The 22,299-nt window shown below is 40.1% G+C and overlaps 1 protein-coding gene across 1 annotated transcript in view; it reads left to right on the plus strand.

Moving 5' to 3' along the window:
• Positions 1–3,657: 3,657 nt before the first annotated feature.
• Positions 3,658–22,299, plus strand: part of STAT4 (signal transducer and activator of transcription 4) — a 92,172-nt gene continuing 73,530 nt past the window's right edge. The window contains exons 1-3 of the mRNA XM_082657686.1: positions 3,658–3,758; positions 13,535–13,663; positions 14,975–15,119. Coding sequence (XP_082513812.1) covers positions 13,536–13,663; positions 14,975–15,119 — 273 coding nt within the window. The 5' untranslated portion in view covers positions 3,658–3,758; position 13,535. The remainder of the gene's footprint in view (positions 3,759–13,534; positions 13,664–14,974; positions 15,120–22,299) is intronic.

The raw sequence follows: 22,299 nt of genomic DNA on the forward strand, positions 1-22,299 counted from the left end.
AGGAAACAGAGGTTAAGCATATGTTTTAACCACGAAAAAGTGTCCATTTGGGTGGAGATTCCCTCATGATCTATACCTCTGGGTGACTGACTACTGTGGACAGGAGATGGTGTGGTGGATGGAACAGGGGTTCTGAAAGTGTTGTCTAAGGACTCCTGAGGATAGTCCCCCAGGTCTTTTCAGGGCGTCCGCCAGGGTAAAGCTATTCTTGTAATAATACTGTTTTGCCTTTTCACTCTGTTGACATTTGCACTGATGGCACCAAAGCAATGATGGGTAACGTTGATGCCTTAGCATGAACCAAGGCAATGGTGCCAAATTATCCTAGTACTCATTGCATTCTTCACTACCACACACTTAAATTTTTCTAAATGCCAGTTTGAGTTAAGAATTTTCAGTGAAGCAGGAAAACGTATTAATTGTATTAGATCTCAGACCTTGAATCCATGTCTCTTAATATTCTGTGTGATGAAATGGCACATACACATATTAATATATGATGGTCATTTCAAGGAAAAGCACTTGTGTGACTGTTTGAGTTGCCCGCCCACTGTCCCGGCCACTTTTACTTGAAAGAATGACTGACAAACTATGGCTATACGGATGTGGGAATTTGGAAGACGTTTTCCTGAAAACGAACAAAGTGAGACTGTCACTTCAAGGAAAACAATTGGCAATATCTGTTGCCAATAACAAAATGGGAGTTTTTAAGCAAAAACTAGAATTTGGGAAGCTTGTATCTGTCATCATGAGTTTAACAGCTTTCAAATACTTAAAATACTTTTCTAATGAGATCAGTGGAGATATTAACTAATGTGATTTTCTGATATTGTATGATGAAGTATGTCAGCATCTGGAAGAGCTGCATAATTCAGTGAGCCAATATTTTCCAAATGGACAGTGTGTGATATTACAAAATTATTAGTGGGTAAGAGTTCAATTCAAAATACAAGGTATACCAATGGATTTTAATGTAACAGTATATATAAAGTTCTGTGATATGGTTTCACATTTCACAGTACAACTAACTCTTAAGGAACTACCACTTTTTGAGTTTTGGTGTGGTATCAAAGAAGAATATCTACATTATCTGAACAGGCTGCTAAAATGCTCTTCCCTTTTCCAATTATATATCTGTGTGAGTCCAGACTTTCTTCAAATACTTCAACCAAAACAATATTTGGCAATAAATTATATGTAGAAGCAGATATAAGAATCCAGCTGTCTTCTCTCAAAGCAGACATCAAAGAGATTTTTTTAAATGTAAATCAATGCTACTCTTCTGTTTTTTTGTGTCTATGTTGGAGAATACGCTTGTTTTCCATTTTTTAAATGTTTAGCACATAATGGGTTTATGACTATAATTTTCGATGAACAGATGTTTTAATTTTTCTCAGATTTAAGTTTAAGTACAATACATTAAAAAATGAATACAGAATAGAAATACACAAAAATTCTTTGGGCTTGTCAACAATTTTTAAGAGTATAAAGTTATCTTGAGACCAAACAGTTTGAGAACTGCTAGGAGTGTCCCAAGGTGAGGTCCTTGAAAGGAAGAAGGGAACAAACTCTCTGCTTCCTACAGCAGTCACTCAACAGTTGAATATAATGATGATAAAGACCTGCAAAACCACTATGACTAATACTATAAGGCAGGAAATGAAAAGTGTTACGTGAGTGGGCTAGGTCTCCACTGTCCAGTATGGTAGCCACTAGCCACATATGGTTACTAAGCACTTGAAATGTGGCTGGTCCTAACTGACATATCCTTGAACTGCCAAATACACACCAGACATCACAGATTTAGTATGAAATAAGTTTTTTAAATTGAAGTATAGTTTATTTACAATGCTGTGTTCATTTCTGGTGTACAGCAAAGTGATTCAGTTATACATGTATATATATATATATTCTTTTTCATATTCTTTCCTATTATGGTTTATTATAGGATATTGAATATAGTTCCCTGTGCTATACAGTAGGACCTTGTTGTTAATCTATGGAATGCTCTCTCTCATTAATAACTTTTTATATTGATTATATGCTGAAATGTTAATGTTCTGTATTTTTAATGTGGCTACTAGAAACAAACATATGTGGCTTGCATTTTTTTTCTCTTGGACTGCACTAGTTTGGACGGGAAGTACGATGAGATTTCAGAGCGGGGAAAAGTTGCTTATGGGTTGGGGTCATCAGTGAAATCACTGAGAAGGAGAGGATTTCAATAAGTAGACAAGTTGGGGGAAGAAACTGCAGCTGAAGGGAGCATCAATACTTAAATATGAGAGGTTCACCTAGGGAGCAGAGAAGACTGGTCTTCATCAGATCATAGGCTTTCGTTGGGGGCGTGGGGGGAAGTTTCCAGGAGAGGTTAGGACCAAGTTGTACAGAACTTTGAGTGCCTTGAATCTGGACTTTTTCCCATAGGCAGTGACCTCTTCCCCAGAAGAAACCCAGGCTTTGCCCCATAGCTTACGGAACAGCTCAGAGGAGGCACTTTCTTCAGGTGGGGGCAGATCAAGCATAAGCCCCTGGAAACCGCCCAGTGAGAGCAAGCGGCCAGGACCATCTCTACCTGACCAGTGAATTTAGAGGGATGACTTTGAATTTAGATGTGTGACTTTGGGGTGGATTGACTTATTTTTTGTGAGTGAGGGAGAGGGGTAGTAAATTTAATCACATGATAATAATGTCTCCTAAAAGAGGAGGAGAATCCTGTGCGATGCTGGTCCCCACGATGGTGAAGCAAGGCCTTTGACCTTGGCAGATGGCTCTAGGCATGTGCATAAGCAGATTGAGTCATTCTTTCTACCTCCTTTTGTCTATCTTCCTTTATTTTTGTCTTTATTTTCCTGAACTTTTGTAGAACTCTTACTGCGTGTCAGGATGTTAACATCTGGCTCCGAAGAGATGAAACGAAAAGAGCACTAAGGAGGGAGTTGAAAGCCCCAGACTCTTACCCAGCCTCTGCAGCTAACTCATTGAGTCACTCCGGTCACCTCTCTGGGCCTCAGTCTTTTCAGATATGAAAGAGGAATCAGAACCAGATGAAGCCAAGGCTCCCTCCAGCTCTGTGATTCTAGGACCAGCCCAAGTCACAATGGGAGAAGGGCCCCAGGTGTGGGGAGGGAAGGAGGATACTGGGCTAGTAAGGGCAGGAGTCCACCTGCACAGGAGACGGCCCAAACCTTTGGGTGAGGTTGTCCTCCTCCTGGCGAGCAGACCCTGCTGGAATCCGGGCACAGTGAAGTCTTCGATTTGCTGTTTTCATCCTGGCGAGGTACCCCTTTCATCCCAGGGGCTGGCTCTTACCAAGATGAGTGGAGTCTGTAAGGAGGAAGCTGGGAAGCCAGGAATGTAGCTCCAGGCAAGTAAGTCTGCAGGGGGTCTCCGATGGTCCGGGGAAACCAGAAGAAAATGACTGTGTGTGACCCCCCCCCTCCCACGCCCCTCCTCCTGACACCCACGGGCCACAGGCAGTGGCCGGAGTGATTGATGGGGATGCGGAAAGGGCGCCCTGCGAAGCGGCTTCAGCCAGACTGTTTCTGGTCTTCAGCTTTTCTAGAAGAGAGAGTGGGTGGGAACGACCCAAGTAAAGTCCCAGACTCTTAACGCTGACGCACAGGAAAGCCTCAAGTGGGAGGAGAAATGCAAATCCCCTACTGACGATGGTGTCAGCGGCTGGGTTCTGGGGAACTTGAAGGGCGATTCCGACTTTGGACTTGAGCACCGCCTGGGACCCGGGCTGAGAGAGCCAGGTAAGGAGGCCGACCACACCTTGGCGTTGCTTCTCCGGAGCAGCGCAGGCCAGGAAATGCTTCTGCAGGACGCTGCGGAGCCTTAGCTGTTCCCTTGCTGTTTTGACAGTTACTTCACGTTAACCTAGCTGAGGATGGGTAGTTTTAAAGAGAAGCGATCGACTCCACGATTCAAAGGTGCGCCGTGGCGGGTCTCTCGGGGAGACTCGGGCGCTCTGCCCCCGAGAATGTGAACGGTGGGTGGGACCGTTGTGGCTGCTGCGGAGGTGTGTCCTGGCGAAGGGCGGAGTGGGCGCTCCCTTCACTTTCTCAGCCGACTTCTCTCAACTGTAATGTCTGACATTAGATTGCGTGCCTCGGTTTCAGCAGACAGCCCCGCAGCTGAGGTAGCTAGTGATTGAGGCTTTGAGGAGAGCAGTGATATTTTAGGGCAGGTCTCCTCCTTTGCACGCTGCGGCTCACCTCACAACTAAAGCGGCACCATTAGCTGCCGGGCGGTGGGACAAAATGCCCGTTTATAGGGATCTTCTAGGACCAGGCATTCAAAGAGACTAGGCAGGCAGTCAGTTTTCAAAAGAAATGCTCCATAGTTTTCTTGGGATGGGAGAATTAGCCCGTAGAGAGTGAAAGACGTTTTTATAATCCTTTAAAGGCATTTCTAGAAGCTGCAACAGAAAAGAATGTCCTAAGACTGTGAACCTATCTTTTCCCTTTTCAGCCTTGAGTTCAGCTCTCTGGAGGATGGACTCAGGTCCTAGGAGTGATCTCTCTAACTTCAGGATGGGTTCAGTCCAGTTAATTGTTAGTTAGAAAACAGATTTTCGTCCAAATCATACCAAGGGTTTAACAATAGTAGCAATTACAATTATAAGGCTATTTTCAGCACCTGTTCTCTTGTCATTAACTAGAATAAATTGATAGAGCAGGGCAATGGCAATAGTAACATGGGAACAAATGTTCCAATTTTGGGTGGAATATGGTTACACCCAGCGTCTAGAAAGACGACCATGTCTGGTGTCAGGAGACCTCAGGTTGATCCTGAGGAGCTGTGCATCTTGGGCAAGAGTCGTTTCGCCTATGTGTCCCTCAGATTTTTTACATTTTAAAGCTGGGGTAATACTATCCACCTGTGCTATTCATAGCATCAGGAGTGCCACTCATTCTTCTCTTAATGAGCACTTATTGAGCACTTACAACACACCTAGGATTTTATGTGTAAGTATAAAGTGATAGGAAAGTGAAACATTTCTTTTTCCAGTTGCTTTCTTTAAGCAAAACATTGGCAATAATCTTTTTCTAATACATTTAGATCAGGGAAAAGGTGCCCCCAAATGGTTCCATTTGAAACCTGAGGAATATGTATATGAAATATATGAAATTTATTATCATGATGTTCTGTAGGCAAAAGTAAATCTTAACTTACCTACAAGATAGGTTGAAATACTATCGTGATTGATCACATAAAAGTTTTTTCAGTTTAATCTAGAATTACTGACAAAACAATAAAAAATTTGACTTTGAAAAAAGTAAAATACGGTAATTTCAAGGAGAGATGTCATATTAATTTCCCTGAGTTAAGAAATATGTCTAAAGCTTCTAAACTGGACAGATTAGGGTTATGTTGGGGAAACACATACTTTCGTTTTATGACAGGCTGCTAACTATGTATCAAGTGTGGTTTCTTCTTAAGTATCTTGAGGGTTTAACTACTGTCTGATGCATATCAGAGACTAATTAAAAGTAGACTTTAAAAGCTTTGCCTAGCCATAGCGGATCATTACAGAGAGAAAGAAAAATATTTATTTGTCCAGAGGTATTTTGAACTGAAAAATTTAGAGCCCACGAAAGTGTATACATGAAACTCTTCATAAAGATAAGTCTGAATTAGACTAGAAGACTTGGAACATAAGGCTGACTCCAGAAGCCAGACAAATCTGAAATAAAGAAAAAAGGATTAGGCAGTTTTATATAAAAGAAGCTTTTATTGGGTGTTCCTCACACATAAAGCCTTAAGAGGCTCTTAGGACATATACTTGAGTATGTTATTTGCCTTCAAGTTGCTCAAAGCCTAATAGTGTAGAGGCAGCAAGAGATAGGGAAGGAGCTTGTTGAGAATCCAAATCTGTGTACACAGGTGTGGGGTAGGGTGAGGGGTGTTGAGTGGGAGTGAAAGCTTTCTAGAGAAGGCAGAACCAGAGTTTCTGTTAGAACAAAGAAGGACGTGGCTTGGGGGCCGAGAAAGAATCCTGTTTCCTTCACTAGTGATGACGTAGGAAAAAGCTCAGAATTACATTATCTTCGGATTGAAAATGTTTTAGCATTTCTGTTTTCTTTAATTGGGTGACTATAAGAGAATTTTTTTTTACACCTTTATTGGAGTATGATTGCTTTACAATGGTGTGTTAGTTTCTGCTTTATAACAAAGTGAATCAGTTATACATATACATATGTTCCCATATCTCTTCCCTCTTGCGTCTCCCTCCCTCCCACCCACCCTATCCCACCCCTCCAGGCGGTCACAAAGCACCAAGCTGATCTCCCTGTGCTATGCGGCTGCCTCCCACTAGCTTCTATTTTACATTTGGTAGTGTATATATGTCCATGCCTCTCTCTCGCTTTGTCACAGCTTACCCTTCCCCCTCCCCATATCCTCAAGTCCATTCTCTAGTAGGTCTGTGTTTTTATTCCTGTCTTACCCCTAGGTTCTTCATGACATTTTTTTTTCTTAAATTCCATATATATGTGTTAGCATACGGTATTTGTCTTTCTCTTTCTGACTTACTTCTCTCTGTATGACAGACTCTAGGCCTATCCACCTCATTACAAATAGCTCAATTTCGTTTCTTTTTATGGCTGAGTAATATTCCATTTTATATATGTGCCACATCTTCTTTATCCATTCATCCGATGATGGACACTTAGGTTGTTTCCATCTCCGGGCTATTGTAAATAGAGCTGCAATGAACATTTTGGTACACGACTCTTTTTGAATTATGGTTTTCTCAGGGTATATGCCCAGTAGTGGGATTGCTGGGTCATATGGTAGTTCTATTTGTAGTTTTTTAAGGAACCTCCATACTGTTCTCCACAGTGACTGTATCAATTTACATTCCCACCAACAGTGCAAGAGTGTTCCCTTTTCTCCACACCCTCTCCAGCATTTATTGTTTCTAGATTTTTTGATGATGGCCATTCTGACTGGTGTGAGATGATATCTCATTGTAGTTTTGATTTGCATTTCTCTAATGATTAATGAAGTTGAGCATTGTTTCATGTGTTTGTTGGCAGTCTGTATATCTTCTTTGGAGAAATGTCTATTTAGGTCTTCTGCCCATTTTTGGATTGGGTTGTTTGTTTTTTTGTTATTGAGCTGCATGAGCTGCTTGTAAATTTTGGAGATTAATCCTTTGTCAGTTGCTTCATTTGCAAATATTTTCTCCCATTCTGAGGGTTGTCTTTTGGTCTTATTTATGGTTTCCTTTGCTGTGCAAAAGCTTTGAAGTTTCATTAGGTCCCATTTGTTTATTTTTGTTTTTATTTCCATTTCTCTGGGAGGTGGGTCAGAAAGGATCTTGCTGTGATTTATGTCATAGAGTGTTCTGCCTATGTTTTCCTCTAAGAGTTTGACAGTTTCTGGCCTTACATTTAGGCCTTTAATCCATTATGAGCTTATTTTTGTGTATGGTGTTAGGGAGTGATCTAATCTCATATTTTTACATGTACCTGTCCAGTTTTCCCAGCACCACTTATTGAAGAGGTGCTGTCCTTTCTCCACTGTACATTCCTGCCTCCTTTATCAAAGATAAGGTGACCATATGTGCATGGATTTATCTCTGGGCTTTCTATCCTGTTCCATTGATCTATCTTTCTGTTTTTGTGCCAGTACCATACTGTCTTGATTACTGTAGCTTTGTAGTATAGTCTGAAGTCAGGGAGCCTGATTCCTCCAGCTCCATTTTTCGTTCTCAAGATTGCTTTGGCTATTCGGGGTCTTTTGTGTTTCCATACAAATTGTGAAATTTTTTGTTCTAGTTCTGTGAAAAATACCAGTGGTAGTTTGATAGGGATTGCATTGAATCTGTAGATTGCTTTGGGTAGTAGAGTCATTTTCACAATGTTGATTCTTCCAATCCAAGAACATGGTATATCTCTCCATCTATTTGTATCGTCTTTAATTTCTTTCATCAGTGTCTTATAATTTTCTGCATACAGGTCTTTTGTCTCCTTAGGTAGGTTTATTCCTAGATATTTTATTTTTTTTATTGCAATGGTAAATGGGAGTGTTTTCTTGATTTCACTTTCAGATTTTTCATCATTAGTGTATAGGAATGCCAGAGATTTCTATGCATTAATTTTGTATCCTGCTACTTTACCAAATTCATTGATTAGCTCTAGTAGTTTTCTGGTAGCATCTTTAGGATTCTCTATGTATAGTATCATGTCATCTGCAAACAGTGACAGCTTTACTTCTTCTTTTCTGATTTGGATTCCCTTTATTTCCTTTTCTTCTCTGATTGCTGTGGCTAAAACTTCCAAAACTATGTTGAGTAAGAGTGGTGAGAGTGGGCAACCTGTCTTGTTCCTGATCATAGTGGAAATGCTTTCAGTTTTTCACCATTGAGGATGATGTTGGCTGTGGGTTTGTCATATATGGCCTTTATTATGTTGAGGAAAGTTCCCTCTATGCCTACTTTCTGGAGGGTTTTCATCATAAATGGGTGTTGAATTTTGTCGAAAGCTTTCTCTGCATCTATTGAGATGATCATATGGTTTTTCTCCTTCAATTTGTTAATATGGTTTATCACATTGATTGTTTTGCGTATATTGAAGAATCCTTGCATTCCTGGAATAAACCCCACTTGATCATGGTGTATGATCCTTTTAATGTGCTGTTGGATTCTGTTTGCTAGTATTTTGTTGAGGATTTTTGCATCTATGTTCATCAGTGATATTGGCCTGTAGTTTTCTTTCTTTGTGACATCCTTGTCTGGTTTTGGTATCAAGGTGATGGTGGCCTCGTAGAATGAGTTTGGGAGTGTTCCTCCCTCTGCTATATTTTGGAAGAGTTTTAGAAGGATAGGTGTTAGCTCTTCTCTAAATGTTTGATAGAATTCGCCTGTGAAGCCTTCTGGTCCTGGGCTTTTGTTTGTTGGAAGATTTTTAATCACAGTTTCAATTTCAGTGCTTGTGATTGGTCTGTTCATATTTTCTATTTCTTCCTGATTCAGTCTTGGCAGGTTGTGCATTTCTAAGAATTTGTCCATTTCTTCCAGGTTGTCCATTTTATTGGCATAGAATTGCTTGTAGTAATCTCTCATGATCTTTTGTATTTCTGCAGTGTCAGTTGTTACTTCTCCTTTTTCATTTCTAATTCTATTGATTTGAGTCTTCTCCCTTTTTTTCTTGATGAGTCTGGCTAATGGTTTATCAATTTTATTTATCTTCTCAAAGAACCAGCTTTTAGTTTTATTGATCTTTGCTATTGTTTCCTTCATTTCTTTATCATTTATTTCTGATCTGATTTTTATGATTTCTTTCCTTTTGCTAACTTTGGGGGTTTTTTGTTCTTTCTAATTGCTTTAGGTGCAAGGTTAGGTTGTTTATTCGAGATGTTTCCTGTTTCTTAAGGTAGGATTATATTGCTATAAATTTCACTCTTAGAACTGCTTTTACTGCATCCCATAGATTTTGGGTCATCGTGTCTCCGTTGTCATTTGTTTCTAGGTATTTTTGATTTCCTCTTTGATTTCTTCAGTGATCACTTCGTTATTAAATAGTGTATTGTTTAGCCTCCATGTGTTTGTATTTTTTACAGATCTTTTCCTGTAATTGATATCTAGTCTCATAGTGTTGTGGTCGGAAAAGATACTTGAAACAATTTCAATTTTCTTAAATTTACCAAGGCTTGACTTGTGACCCAAGATATGATCTATCCTGGAGAATGTTCCATGAGCACTTGAGAAAAACGTGTATTCTGTTGTTTTTGGATGGAATGTCCTATAAATATCAATTAAGTCCATCTTGTTTAATGTATCATTTAAAGCTTGTGTTTCCTTATTTATTTTCATTTTGGATGATCTGTCCATTGGTGAAAGTGGGGTGTTAAAGTCCCCTACTATGAATGTGTTACTGTCAATTTCCCCTTTTATGGCTGTTAGTATTTGCCTTATGTATTGAGGGGCTCCTATGTTGGGTGCATAAATATTTACAATTGTTATATCTTCTTCTTGGATCGATCCCTTGATCATTATGTAGTGTCCTTCCTTGTCTCTTATAACATTCTTTATTTTAAAGTCTATTTTGTCTGATATGAGAATTGCTACTCCAGCTTTCTTTTGGTTTCCATTTGCATGAAATATCTTTTTCCATCCCCTTACTTTCAGTCTGTATGTGTCTCTAGGTCTGAAGTGGGTCTCTTTTAGACAGCAAATATATGGGTCTTGTTTTTGTATCCATTCAGCCAATCTGTGTCTTTTGGTGGGAACATTTAGTCCATTTACATTTAAGGTAATTATCGATATGTATGTTCCTATTCCCATTTTCTTAATTGTTTTGGGTTTGTTATTGTAGATCTTTTCCTTATCTTGTGTTTCTTGCCTAGAGAAGTCCATTTAGCAGTTGTTGTAAAGCTGGTTTGGTGGTGCTGAACTCTCTCAGCTTTTGCTTGTCCATAAAGGTTTTAATTTCTCCATCAAATCTGAATGAGATCCTTGCTGGATAGAGTAATCTTGGTTGCAGGTTTTTCTCCTTCATCACTTTAAATATGTCCTGCCAGTCCCTTCTGGCTTGCAGAGTTTCTGCTGAAAGATCAGCTGTTAACCTTATGGGGATTCCCTTGTGTGTTATTTGTTGTTGTTCCCTTGCTGCTTTTAATATGCTTTCTTTGTATTTAATTTTTGACAGTTTGAGTAATATGTGTCTTGGCGTATTTCTCCTTGGATTTATCGTGTATGGGACTCTCTGTGCTTCCTGGACTTGAATAACTATTTCCTTTCCCATATTAGGGAAGTTTTCAACTATAATCTCTTCAAATAGTTTCACAGTCCCTTTCTTTTTCTCTTCTTCCTCTGGAACCCCTATAATTCGAATGTTGGTGCGTTTAATGTTGTCCCAGAAGTCTCTGAGACTGTTCTCAGTTCTTTTCATTCTTTTTTCTTTATTCTGTTCTGCAGTAGTTATTTCCACTATTTTATCTTCCAGGTCACTTATCCGTTCTTCTGCCTCAGTTACTCTGCTAGTGATCCCATCTAGAGTATTTTTCATTTCATTTATTGTGTTGTTCATCGTTGTTTGTTTCATCTTTAGTTCTTCTAGGTCCTTGTTAAATGTTTCTTGCATTTTGTCCATTCTATTTCCAAGATTTTGGATCATCTTTACTATCATTATTCTGAATTCTTTTTCAGGTAGACTGCCTATTTCCTCTTCACTTGTTAGGTCTGGTGGGTTTTTATCTTGCTCCTTCATCTGCTGTATGTTTTTCTGTCTTCTCATTTTGCTTATCTTACTGTGCTTGGGGTCTCCTTTTTGCAGGCTGCAGGTTCGTAGTTCCCGTTGTTTTTGGTGTCTGTCCCCAGTGGCTAAGGTTGGTTCAGTGGGTTGTGTAGGCTTCCTGGTGGAGGGGACTAGTGCCTGTGTTCTGGTGGATGAGGCTGAATCTTATCTTTCTGGTGGGCAGGTCCACGCCTGGTGGTGTGTTTTGGCGTGTCTGTGGACTTATTATGATTTTAGGCAGCCTCTCTGCTAATGGGTGGGGTTGTGTTCCTGTCTTGCTAGTTGTTTGGCATAGGATGTCCAGCACTGTAGCTTGCTGGTCCTTGAGTGAAGCTGGGTGCTGGTGTTGAGATGGAGATCTCTGGGTGATTTTCACCGTTTGATATTACGTGGAGCTGGGAGGTCTCTTGTGGACCAGTGTCCTGAAGTTGGCTCTCCCACCTCAGAGGCACAGCACTGACTCCTGACTGCAGCACCAAGAGCCGCTTATCCACACGGCTCAGAATAAAAGGGAGAAAAAGTAGAAGGAAAGAATTAGTAGAAGTAGAAAGAAAGAAAGAAAGAAGGGAGGGTGGGAGGAACAAAGGAAGGAAGGAGGGAAGGAAGGAAAAAAAGAAAGAAAGAAAGAAGATAAGGTAAAATAAAATAAAGTAAGATAAAATAAAGTTATTAAAATAAAAAAATAACTATTAAGAAAAAAAATGGACGGATAGCACCCTAGGACAAATGGTGGAAGCAAAGCTATACAGACAAAATCTCACACAGATGCATACACATACACACTCACAAAAAGAGGAAAAGGGGAAAAAAATCATAGATCTTGCTCTCAAAGCCCACCTCCTCAATTTGGGATGATTCGTTGTCTATTCATGTATTCCACAGACATCAAGTTGATTGTGGAGCTTTAATCCACTGCTCCTGAGGCTGCTGGAGAGATTTCCCTTTCTCTTCTTTGTTCTCACAGCTCCCAGGGGCTCAGCTTTGGATTTGGCCCCGCCTCTGCGTGTAGGTCGCTGGAGGGCGTCTGTTCTTCGCTCAGACAGGACGGGGTTAAAGGAGCCGCTGATTCGGGGGCTCTGGTTCACTCAAGCCGGGGGGTGGGAGGGGCACGGAGTGCGGGGCGAGCCTGCGGCGGCAGAGGCCGGCGTGACGTTGCACCAGCCTGAGGCGCGCCGTGCGTTCTCCCGGAGGAGTCCCTGGATCCCGGGACCCCGGCAGTGGCGGGCTGCACAGGCTCCCCGGAAGGGGGGTGTGGAGAGTGACCTGTGCTCGCACACAGGCTTCTTGGTGGCGGCAGCAGCAGCCTTAGCGTCTCATGCACGTCTCTGGGGTCCGCGCTTTTAGCCGCGGCTCGCGCCTGTCTCTGGAGCTCCTTTAAGCAGCACTCTTAATCCCCTCTCCTCGCGCACCAGGAAACAGAGGCAAGAAAAAGTCTCTTGCCTCTTCGGCAGGTGCAGACTTTTCCCCGGACTCCCTCCCGGCCAGCCGTGGCGCACTAACCCCCTGCAGGCTGTATTCACGCCGCCAACCCCAATCCTCTCCCTGTGCTCCGACCGAAGCCCGAGCCTCAGCTCCCAGCCCCGCCCACCCCGGCGGGTGAGCAGACAAGCCTCTCAGGCTGGTGAGTGCCGGTCGGCCCTGATCCTCCCGCATCCCTGTGCTCTCCTCCGTGGCTCCGAAGCTTTTCCCCTGTGCCACCCGCAGTCTCCGCCCATGAAGGGGCTTCCTAGTGTGTGGAAACATTTCCTCCTTCACAGCTCCCTCCCACTGGTGCAGGTCCCGTCCCTATTCTTTTGTCTCTTTTTTCTTTTGCCCTACCCAGGTACGTGGGGGGTTTCTTGCCTTTTGGGAGGTCTGAGGTCTTCTGCCAGTGTTCAGTAGGTGTTCTGTAGGAGTTGTTCCACGTGTAGATGTATTTCTGGTGTATCTGTGGGGAGGAAGGTGATCTCAGCGTCTTACTCTTCCGCCATATTCCCGGAAGCCCCTCTCTTGAATAACTAGGCTTTAAAATGCTTAGGCCCTGGATTCTGCCTCACCCAGTTTCTGACTAAAACTGAAGTGGATTTAGCCCCTACCTGGCTTCTGAATAACTAGACTTTAAAATGCTTGGGCCCTGGATTCTACCTCAGCAAGTTTCTGCCTAAAACTCTATAAGAGAAATTTTTTTCTCCGGTTACTTGATGGACAACATTGTCTTTGTCCGAAATCCAAGAAAAAAAGAAAACATGTACCATAGTTATTAATTAACATTATTTTTAAACTCTAATTTTCCCTCTTCTTTGTAGTATGACTCAGTGGAATCAAGTCCAACAGTTAGAAATAAAATTTTTGGAGCAAGTTGATCAATTCTATGATGACAACTTTCCTATGGAAATTCGGCATCTGTTGGCCCAGTGGATTGAAAATCAAGACTGGTAGGATCAAACATTATTGTATTTTCCCTAGAGGTTGATGGACAAATGCTTTATGCTCTATCCACGTGGATTTATTCTGTGGTCCACTTTTGATTCAGTTGATACATTCTTATCAGGTAAAGAACTTTCCTTGAGGATTTGGAAAGCTTCCTTAACGGAGGAGAATCATTGTCCTTTCTGGTTTCATCCACTGTAGGTGAAAAAATGGCTCTAGTGCTTTGTTTTTTAATAAGCTAAACTCCAACGATTTCTAAGTATTAAAAAGACAAGAAGTAAATCTCTTGTTTATATCAATTCTCTATCATAGACTCAATATAAATATTTTTCTTAACATGTTTTACAAACGTTTTTTAAAGCTCTATTCACCTTGTACAATTAAAAACATATTTTGCTTTAAATAGTTGTCTTAAAATTTTTCTTTTGATAAAATATACATAACATAAAATTTACCATTTTAACCATTTGTTAGGTATACAGTTTAGTGGCATTAAGTATATTCACACTGTTGTGCATGCATCTCCAGAACTTTTTCATCTTCCCAAACTGAAACTGTGTACTTATTAAATAATAATTCCTCATTCTCTCCACCCCGGCCCCTGGCAACCATTATTCTGTTTTCTGTCTCTGAATTCAACTAGTCCAGGTACTTCATGCAAGTGTAATCACACAATATTCGTTATTTTGTGACTGACATTTTACTTAGCACATTCTTTCAAGGTTCATTCATATGAGCAGCATGTATCAGAATTTCCTTCCTTTTTAAGGCTGAATAATATTCTATTGTATGTATCTACTACATTTTATTTATTCATCCATCCTTCAGTGGACATCTGAGTTGTTTCCACCTTTCAGCTATTGTGAATAAAGCTGATATAAATGTTGATGTCAAGTATCTACTCAAGTCCCTGCTTTCAATTCTTTTAAGTATCTACCCAGACGTGAAATTGTATATAATTTTTTGTTTTTAATTTGAGGAATCTCCATACTGTCTTATACAGTGGCTGTACCATTTTCCATTGCCACCAGCAATATATAAGGGTTCCAGTTTTACATCCTCACCAAAACTTATTTTGTGTTTTCAATAATAGCCATCCTAATAGGTGTGAAGTGGTATCTTATGGTTTGATTTGCATTTCCCTAACGATTAGTGATGTTGAATGTACTTTCATGTGTACAATTTAATTTTTAAAAACCAGTAAATGCTTATCACTGCGGGGTATATTTATCACTTTAAAATGATTATGGTTAAAAAAAAAAGTAGACATTTTACTAAGTTGTTTCCTGCTGTGTAATAGCACTTTTGTTTTTTAGGGAGGCAGCATCTAACAATGAATCCATGGCAACAATTCTTCTTCAAAACTTGTTAATACAACTGGATGAACAGTTAGGTCGCGTTTCCAAAGAGAAAAATCTGCTTTTAATACACAACCTAAAAAGAATTAGGAAAGTCCTTCAGGTGAGAATTCATTCTACTTTTTAAAAATATTTGGATTTACAAGTCCTAAATTTAGCAAAAACAAAAATGTAGCCTCATCTTAGTTCCAAACCAGATTTAAGAGGGAAAAAGCTGAATTCTCTTACTATTTTAAATTTTGTGCTCAATTTTATTTCATTACCCAATGTTTGTTTTGCACCAACTTTTGAATCTAAAATACACTACAACTGGGAGGGTATGTGATTTACATGTGACTGCTTACTAGGTATGATCAAATTGAGAATGTGGATCAGGTATTTGAAAGATGCTAGGTTCATGGCTATCTCTCCATCCTCCCTTGCCTTTGTCTCTTATGTAACAATTTAGACTTGGTATTGTTCTCATTCATAGGTGGAGGCATTATGGTTGTACGTGTCCTTCCAGATTTGGCTCAAACTTCACCTCCTTCAAAAGCATTCTGTGGTGCCCTGTAGCTTCCTATTCCAAAAGTTCACCCAGGCAAAGCCCATCTCTCTGTGTTCCCATAACACCTCCAACACATCTGTACCACAGCATTTAGTATATTCTACATTAGTGTTATTTCTAAGTTTTTCTTCTCCCTCAAATTGTGGGTTACTTGAGGCAAGGACGTTATATTCAGCTTTGAATTCCCAGTGCCCACCACACAGCTGGATATATAGTAGGTGTGTAATATTCATTGATTAAAGGAATGAATGAATGAAGTAAGTGAAACAGAGATCTAAAGAATTAAGGGCAGACTAATAATGACCTAAACCCAGAGATGCTTATGAAACAAACTCTGAACGTGGACAGCTCTAATATTTACTGAGTGCCTATACAACGTATTAGAGAACATGAAATATACATATGTCGTTTCTCAGTGAGGCTTCTTTAGAATCTCAAACTTACAATTAATGCATTTTTACAAAAATTTTCCTAGACTATAATAGAAATGTGCTTGATGTTACTAACACTTGTGAGAGGGACATAGGTATTAATTTTTTATTGTTGTTTGGATTGTTGTTTTTAATTGTTGTTATTGTTTTAGTGTTGTTTGGATTGGATTTTTTTCATTGCTGTTTTACTGTTACATTTGCCCTTATAATCCCCTACAAATTTGCAAGACACTTGGCTGGGGGTAGGAAATGAACTTGTTGCCAACAAAACAGGATTTTTCACAGTGTAAAGCAAACTATCTGTTCCAGAGGTAAGACATTTAACCTTGGCTTCGTTAGTTAGTGCTCTAATCAATAAACCTAAAACAGGGGTTTGGCATACTGCTACCCGCAAGTCAAATGTGGTCGCTGCCTGTTCTTGTACGGTCCATGACTGAGAATGGCTTTTACATTAAGTGGTTGAAAAAGAATAAAAGTAAAATAAATAAGTGGCATGAAAATTATAGGAAATTCAAATTTCTGTATTTTAGTGGAATGCAGCTTGGTTAGTCAGTTACGTATTGACTCCGGCTGCTTTTGCACTGCAGTGGCACCGTTGAGTAGTTGTGACAGAGACTGTATGGCTCCAAAGCCTAAAATAAAAATGTGTATATGTGTATTGTGTGTGTGTGTGTGTGTGTGTGTGTGCGTGCGTGCGCGCGTGCGCGTGTATGTCTGTATTAAGCATATTTATCTGGCCATTTATAGGAAAGGTTGCTGACCCTTGGTCTTTGCTAGAGGGACATGGGTGGGTAAAATAGGTGATGCATGGTCTTTGGAAATTCTGATTCTCAAAATGTGGCCTTGGGCAAGTCACTTAATTTTTCTAAATTCCTATATCTTTTCATGTAAATGAGGATGATTATTATCTACCTTTTGGGATTGTAAGAAAGACTGAAGCTTTTATTTTGGCAAAAAAAAAATAGGCTTTCAAAAAACAGACATTTTTGTTGATAGGGAAAGTAGCAGGATCTTCTCTGTAAATCAAGGGTAAGTGTCCAGCCCATCATTTTTCTGAGTGGAGATAAGATTGTGAGGGAGCCTAAGAACCCAACGGTAATTCCCAGTCACATTTCAGCTCAAGCACAAATGTCTCTGCTTAGGTCATGGGCCTTCCAGCATCTTGTCTCTGTCGACCTTTTCCAATAAACTGCCCCAAGCTCCTCAACATTCTTGCCCCAGAAAAATAGATCTACTCCTTGTTCCTGAGCACAACCAGCTCACTCTTGAATGACTCTGGGCCTTTGTCCATGACAGTCTCATGGCCAGGAATGCTCTGCCATCTCTTTTCCTCCAGTCCAGCTCCCATTCATCCCTAGAGGAGCTGTGGAGGTCCCAGAGCAGTAAGGGAGCCTTCACCGGTGCTTTACCCCTTATTCTCATTCCTCACGGAGCATGGGCTGCAAGACAAGCAGTATCTCATCTGTGCTAGATGTGTCTAAGCAGGTCACAAGCTCTTTGAAGTTAAAAGTCTGAGTTCCTTTTGTGACCTTCCTCTTCCCTCCAGTACCCAGCATGGTTCTACTACGAACTAGAGACTCCCAAAACAGTTTGATTGGTTAGGATATTTTGTATTTATTTTTATTTATTTATTTTTGGCCGTGCTGTGAGGCTTGTGGGATCTTAGTTCCCCGACCAGGAATTGAACCCGTGCCCCCTGCAGTGGAAGCTCAGAGTCCTAACCACTGGACCGCCAGGGAATTCCCTGGTTAGGATATTTTGAATGGACAAAAACATTTGTTCTTTCCTTTGATTTATAAACTATACTTATTGGGTATTTATATTGATTCAGAACATTGCCAATTATGTTAAGACAAGTCTTTTTGATAAAACAAGATCCCCCTCCCCTCAAAAGAAAAAAAAAACACCTCCTGCTGAAAGAATAGTGACACTGTTCTTACCTGGTTTGAACATTTTCATCCTCTGGCATTTTAAATACAACCCATCATAACTATTATAGCATAAAAGAGCAAACAGTATTGTATCAGGGGAGCTAAGCAGGTATAAGGTAAATTTATTTTAGCTCTTGACAGAGCAACTGGGATCTCCAGTTTCAATATTTTAATTTACTATTTATATCCCACCTACTTCTGATAACAATTTGGAATGGCTTGTTATAAAAGACAAACAAAACCATTGAACCAAGAGTCAAGGCAATCTCCGTGGTGGAAGCAGTGAACACTAATGTCCAGGTCGCCTTAGTCCCTCTAAGGGGAGGTAGCCTCAGGTGAAGGCCAGGAGCAAGGACTATGTTGGGTTGAATCCTGACTCTGTGACTTCCTTGCTGTGTGGCTCAGGGCAAGATGTTTACACTCTCTCGCCTCAGTTTCCTCAGCGGTGTGAGTGGAATCACAATGGTACCTACTCCACAGGGATGTTAGGAGCATTAAAAAAAATTGTAAAGCATGTGGTAAGGACTGTATTAGGGTTTGCTAAAAATAAATATCTGTCCCAGATATTTCAAGAATGCTTCACCCTGTTCTTAGGACTTTTTAAAAAAAAACAATAGACTTTATTTTTTTAAAGCAGCTTTAGGTTCACAGAAAAATTGAGCAGAAAGTACAGAAAGCTCCCATATTCTCCCTCTCCACCTGCCTCTCCCCAGTTTCCCATATTATTATCTGGCATTGGTTTTGTACATTTGTTTCAGCTGATGAACGTATCGTGGTACATTATTATTAACTTAAAGTCCAAGATTGCATTAGGGTTTACTCTTTGTGTTGTACAAGTCTATAGGTTTTGACAATGCGTTATGTCATGTATTCACCATTTCAGTTTCACTGCCCTAAAAATGTCCTCTACTCCACCAATTCATTTGTCCGTCCCTCCCCCACTCCCTAACTCCTGGCAACCACTAATCTTTTTACTCTATAGTTTTAGCTTTTCCAGAATGTCATATAGTTGAAATCCTACAGTATGTAAACTTTTCAGATTGGCTTTCCTCACTTAGTAATATGCTTTTAAGTTTCCTCCGTGTCTTTTTGTAGCGTGATAGCTCTTTTTAGCGCTGAATGATATTCCTTTTTATGGCAGTAGTACAGTTTGTTTATCCGTGTTGGGGATTGATAAACAAAGCTGATATTAACACTTATGTGTAGGTTTTTGTGTGCATACGAGTTTTCAATATATTTGGGTAAATACCTTGGAGTTTGATTGCTGGATCTTTGTTCTTGGACTTTCTAGTGAGAATCTATTTTCCTTATTCGTCTTCCTGTCTGTGTCTTAGTCTGTTCTGGATGCTATAACAAAAGTACAATTGATTGAGTGGATTTTAAATAAAAGACATTTATTTTTCACAGTTCTGGATAGGAAGCCCAAGGTCAAAGTGCTGGCACATTCAATGTCTGATTCAGCTTTCTGGTTCATGGATGGCTGTCTTTTCCCTGTAACCTCACAGGGAAGCTCTCTAGGTTCTCTTTTAAAAGAACACTAATCCCATTCAAGAGGGCTCTGCCCTTATGACCTAATCACTTACAAGAGGCTCCACCTCCTAATACCATCACATCAGGGGTTAGGATTTCAACATATGAATTGGGGAGACACAAATATTCAGCCTCTAACAACCCTTCTCTCTCTTTGTCCCTCAGAATGACTAAAAAAATTAAAATGGTGCATATTCATAACTTTAAAAATTGAAGCAATACAAAAATATGCAAAGAAAATATGAAATAATCCAAAATCTACTCCCCAGATATAACCATATTAATATTTCATGAACATCATTCCTAACATACATATATAAATATATGTGTATATATATATATGAAGCAATACAAAAATATGCAAAGAAAATATGAAATAATCCAAAATCTACTCCCCAGATATAACCATATTAATATTTCATGAACATCATTCCTAACATACATATATAAATATATGTGTGTGTATATATATATATATATATATACACATATATATATGCAGATAGTAGGGCAAGCTGCTATTGACATTTTATACTCAGTTGCTATCAGTGTCTTTGTAGCCTCCTGTGCCCCCACCCCCATCTCCACTCTGCTCTCTTCCCACCTGCAGTAACCACTCATCTAAATTTTAAGTTATAGAACCAAAAAAAATTTTAAACTGTAAAACAGAACTGTGAGTAGGAGCTGACCTTGTGGCTGTCATATATTCTTAGATTCTAGAAATACAGGCCCCAAGCATCATAAATAAAAAGAAACTGCAGGACACCAGAGAGGAAGAAAAGGTCCAAAAAGTAGCAAGGGAATCCAAATCTATTACCTACGTAAAAATGAGAGATAAACTGAAAGCCAAATTTAAAACAGTATTAAGTGAGAGACGAGTGGAATAAACTCTTCACCGAGCTGGAATACAATACCCATCAACTTAGACTTCTATACCCAGCTCAATTATTATACAAAATTAAAAGTTCACTACAAAGGTATGCTCACAGAAGGAGCTACGAAAGGGAATCAGACACAGATGTTAAGCGCACATGCTAAAATTTCAAAAGTATCATTACAAAAAGTGAAAATAGAGTGCATGAAAGATTGAAAGCACCCAATAAGATATCAGAAAATAATATCCATTATGTGGACAAAACTTAGCAATTCTAAGACAAACTGTAGTTTTTTCAAGGATGTATCTAAAACATGAAATAACAAAGTGATGAGATCAAAGAGGTTAGCTGGGCTGTCTTGTATAGAAGCTTGTGGGCCTTGGTCAGGAATCTGAGTCTTATACTGAGTGTGATGGGAAACCATTGAGAGGTTTGAGCAGAGGTGTGACATGAACTGATTTCTGTTTTTTAAGCTTACTCTGACAAATGAATTGTAGTTAGTCAAGGAACAATCAGGGAGATCTGTTAGAAAATTCCATTGATTTTTTTAAAGCAACATACTGAAGTCAATCTTTTTCTATCACTGTGGGTTTATCAACTCTCCTAAGCTTCTAGAAGTTTTTGCTTTGTGTATTTGTTACTATGTTGTGAGGAGCATAAGTACAAGATAATATTGGTGAATGCAACTTTTAAAAAATCAATGTAAAATATCCTTTTTGACCCATTTATTAAGTTTGCATTTTACTGTGTGGCTTTCTTTTTGTTACCATTTGCTAATAGGCACATAAGTCCATCTCTTCATTTTCATACCTTGTCTGTCACTTTATACTGAGTCTTTTATAAATATCACGTAACCAATCTTATTATCTAGTCAACAAATATTTAATAAGTTCTTATGTTATCAGTCACATATTAAGCACTAGGAATACAATTGGAGGAAATCATGAAGCTTACAGTCTAAAAAATTCACACCTCCTGCATTTTTGTTTTTAACTGATGGGAACTTCTATGGCTATCCCTCACAAATTACTGTTAGGGAAGTAAGGGGAAACAGGCAACAGCAAAGTCGTCTGAAAGTAGAAAAAAACTCCATCTATTAGAAGGCTGAGTTCAGGGTTTTGGTGTTAAGTCTGTGGTTAGTAACCCCACCACCTACAGAGCATTTTTCACCCACCAGGGTAATGAGTCTGTTAGTGAGAGTTTTAGACTCTGTGTGTGAGGGGGGGAGTGGGCAAGGGCAACCCACACCTAGCATGTTCTATTCTCTGTACCCCCACGGCCTCTTTCTCAGAGTTGTTTGGATTTGCCTGAACAAAAATACATGTTGGAGTTGAAAGCTCCTCAGAAGTTGGGCAAACAGTGTTTCCTTCCTGTCCTGTCTGTAAAAATCCTATTGTTGGTTCTGAGTATCAGGTGATATGAGATTTTTGTGTGTGTGTGGTATGCGGGCCTCTCACTGTTGTGGCCTCTCCCGTTGTGGAGCACAGGCTCCGGACACGCAGGCTCAGTGGCCATGGCTCACGGGCCTAGCCGCTCCGCGGCATGTGGGATCTTCCCGGACCAGGGCACGGACCCGTGTCCTCTGCATCGGCAGGCGGACTCTCAACCACTGCGCCACCAGGGAGGCCCATGATATGAGATTTTTTACATGACAAAGTGAAGAATAGGAGACACTATTTTGCGATATGGGGGAGAAAAAAGTTGCTTTAACTGCTGAGCAGCTCTGAGTCTGCCAGATTGTATCCTCTAATTCATGCTGCTTTCTCAGTTCACTCCTCTTCCTTCCTCTCTGCACCACGTTGCAAGAGACGCCACCTCAACCTCCAACCTGAACAGAGCCTGGTGTGGCCACTCGGTGTTAACTCTGAAAGAGCTGAATGGAGGGTTCAATCTTTCAGGTCATTTTCTGCACATGGGTGGCAGCCAGTGTGTCATTTTCAGGCCACAGTTATTTCCCCAAGTCCTCAGC

This window comes from Grampus griseus (genome assembly GCF_964374135.1).
Source record: "Grampus griseus genome assembly, chromosome: 7".
NCBI classification, from domain to species: Eukaryota; Metazoa; Chordata; class Mammalia; order Artiodactyla; family Delphinidae; genus Grampus; species Grampus griseus.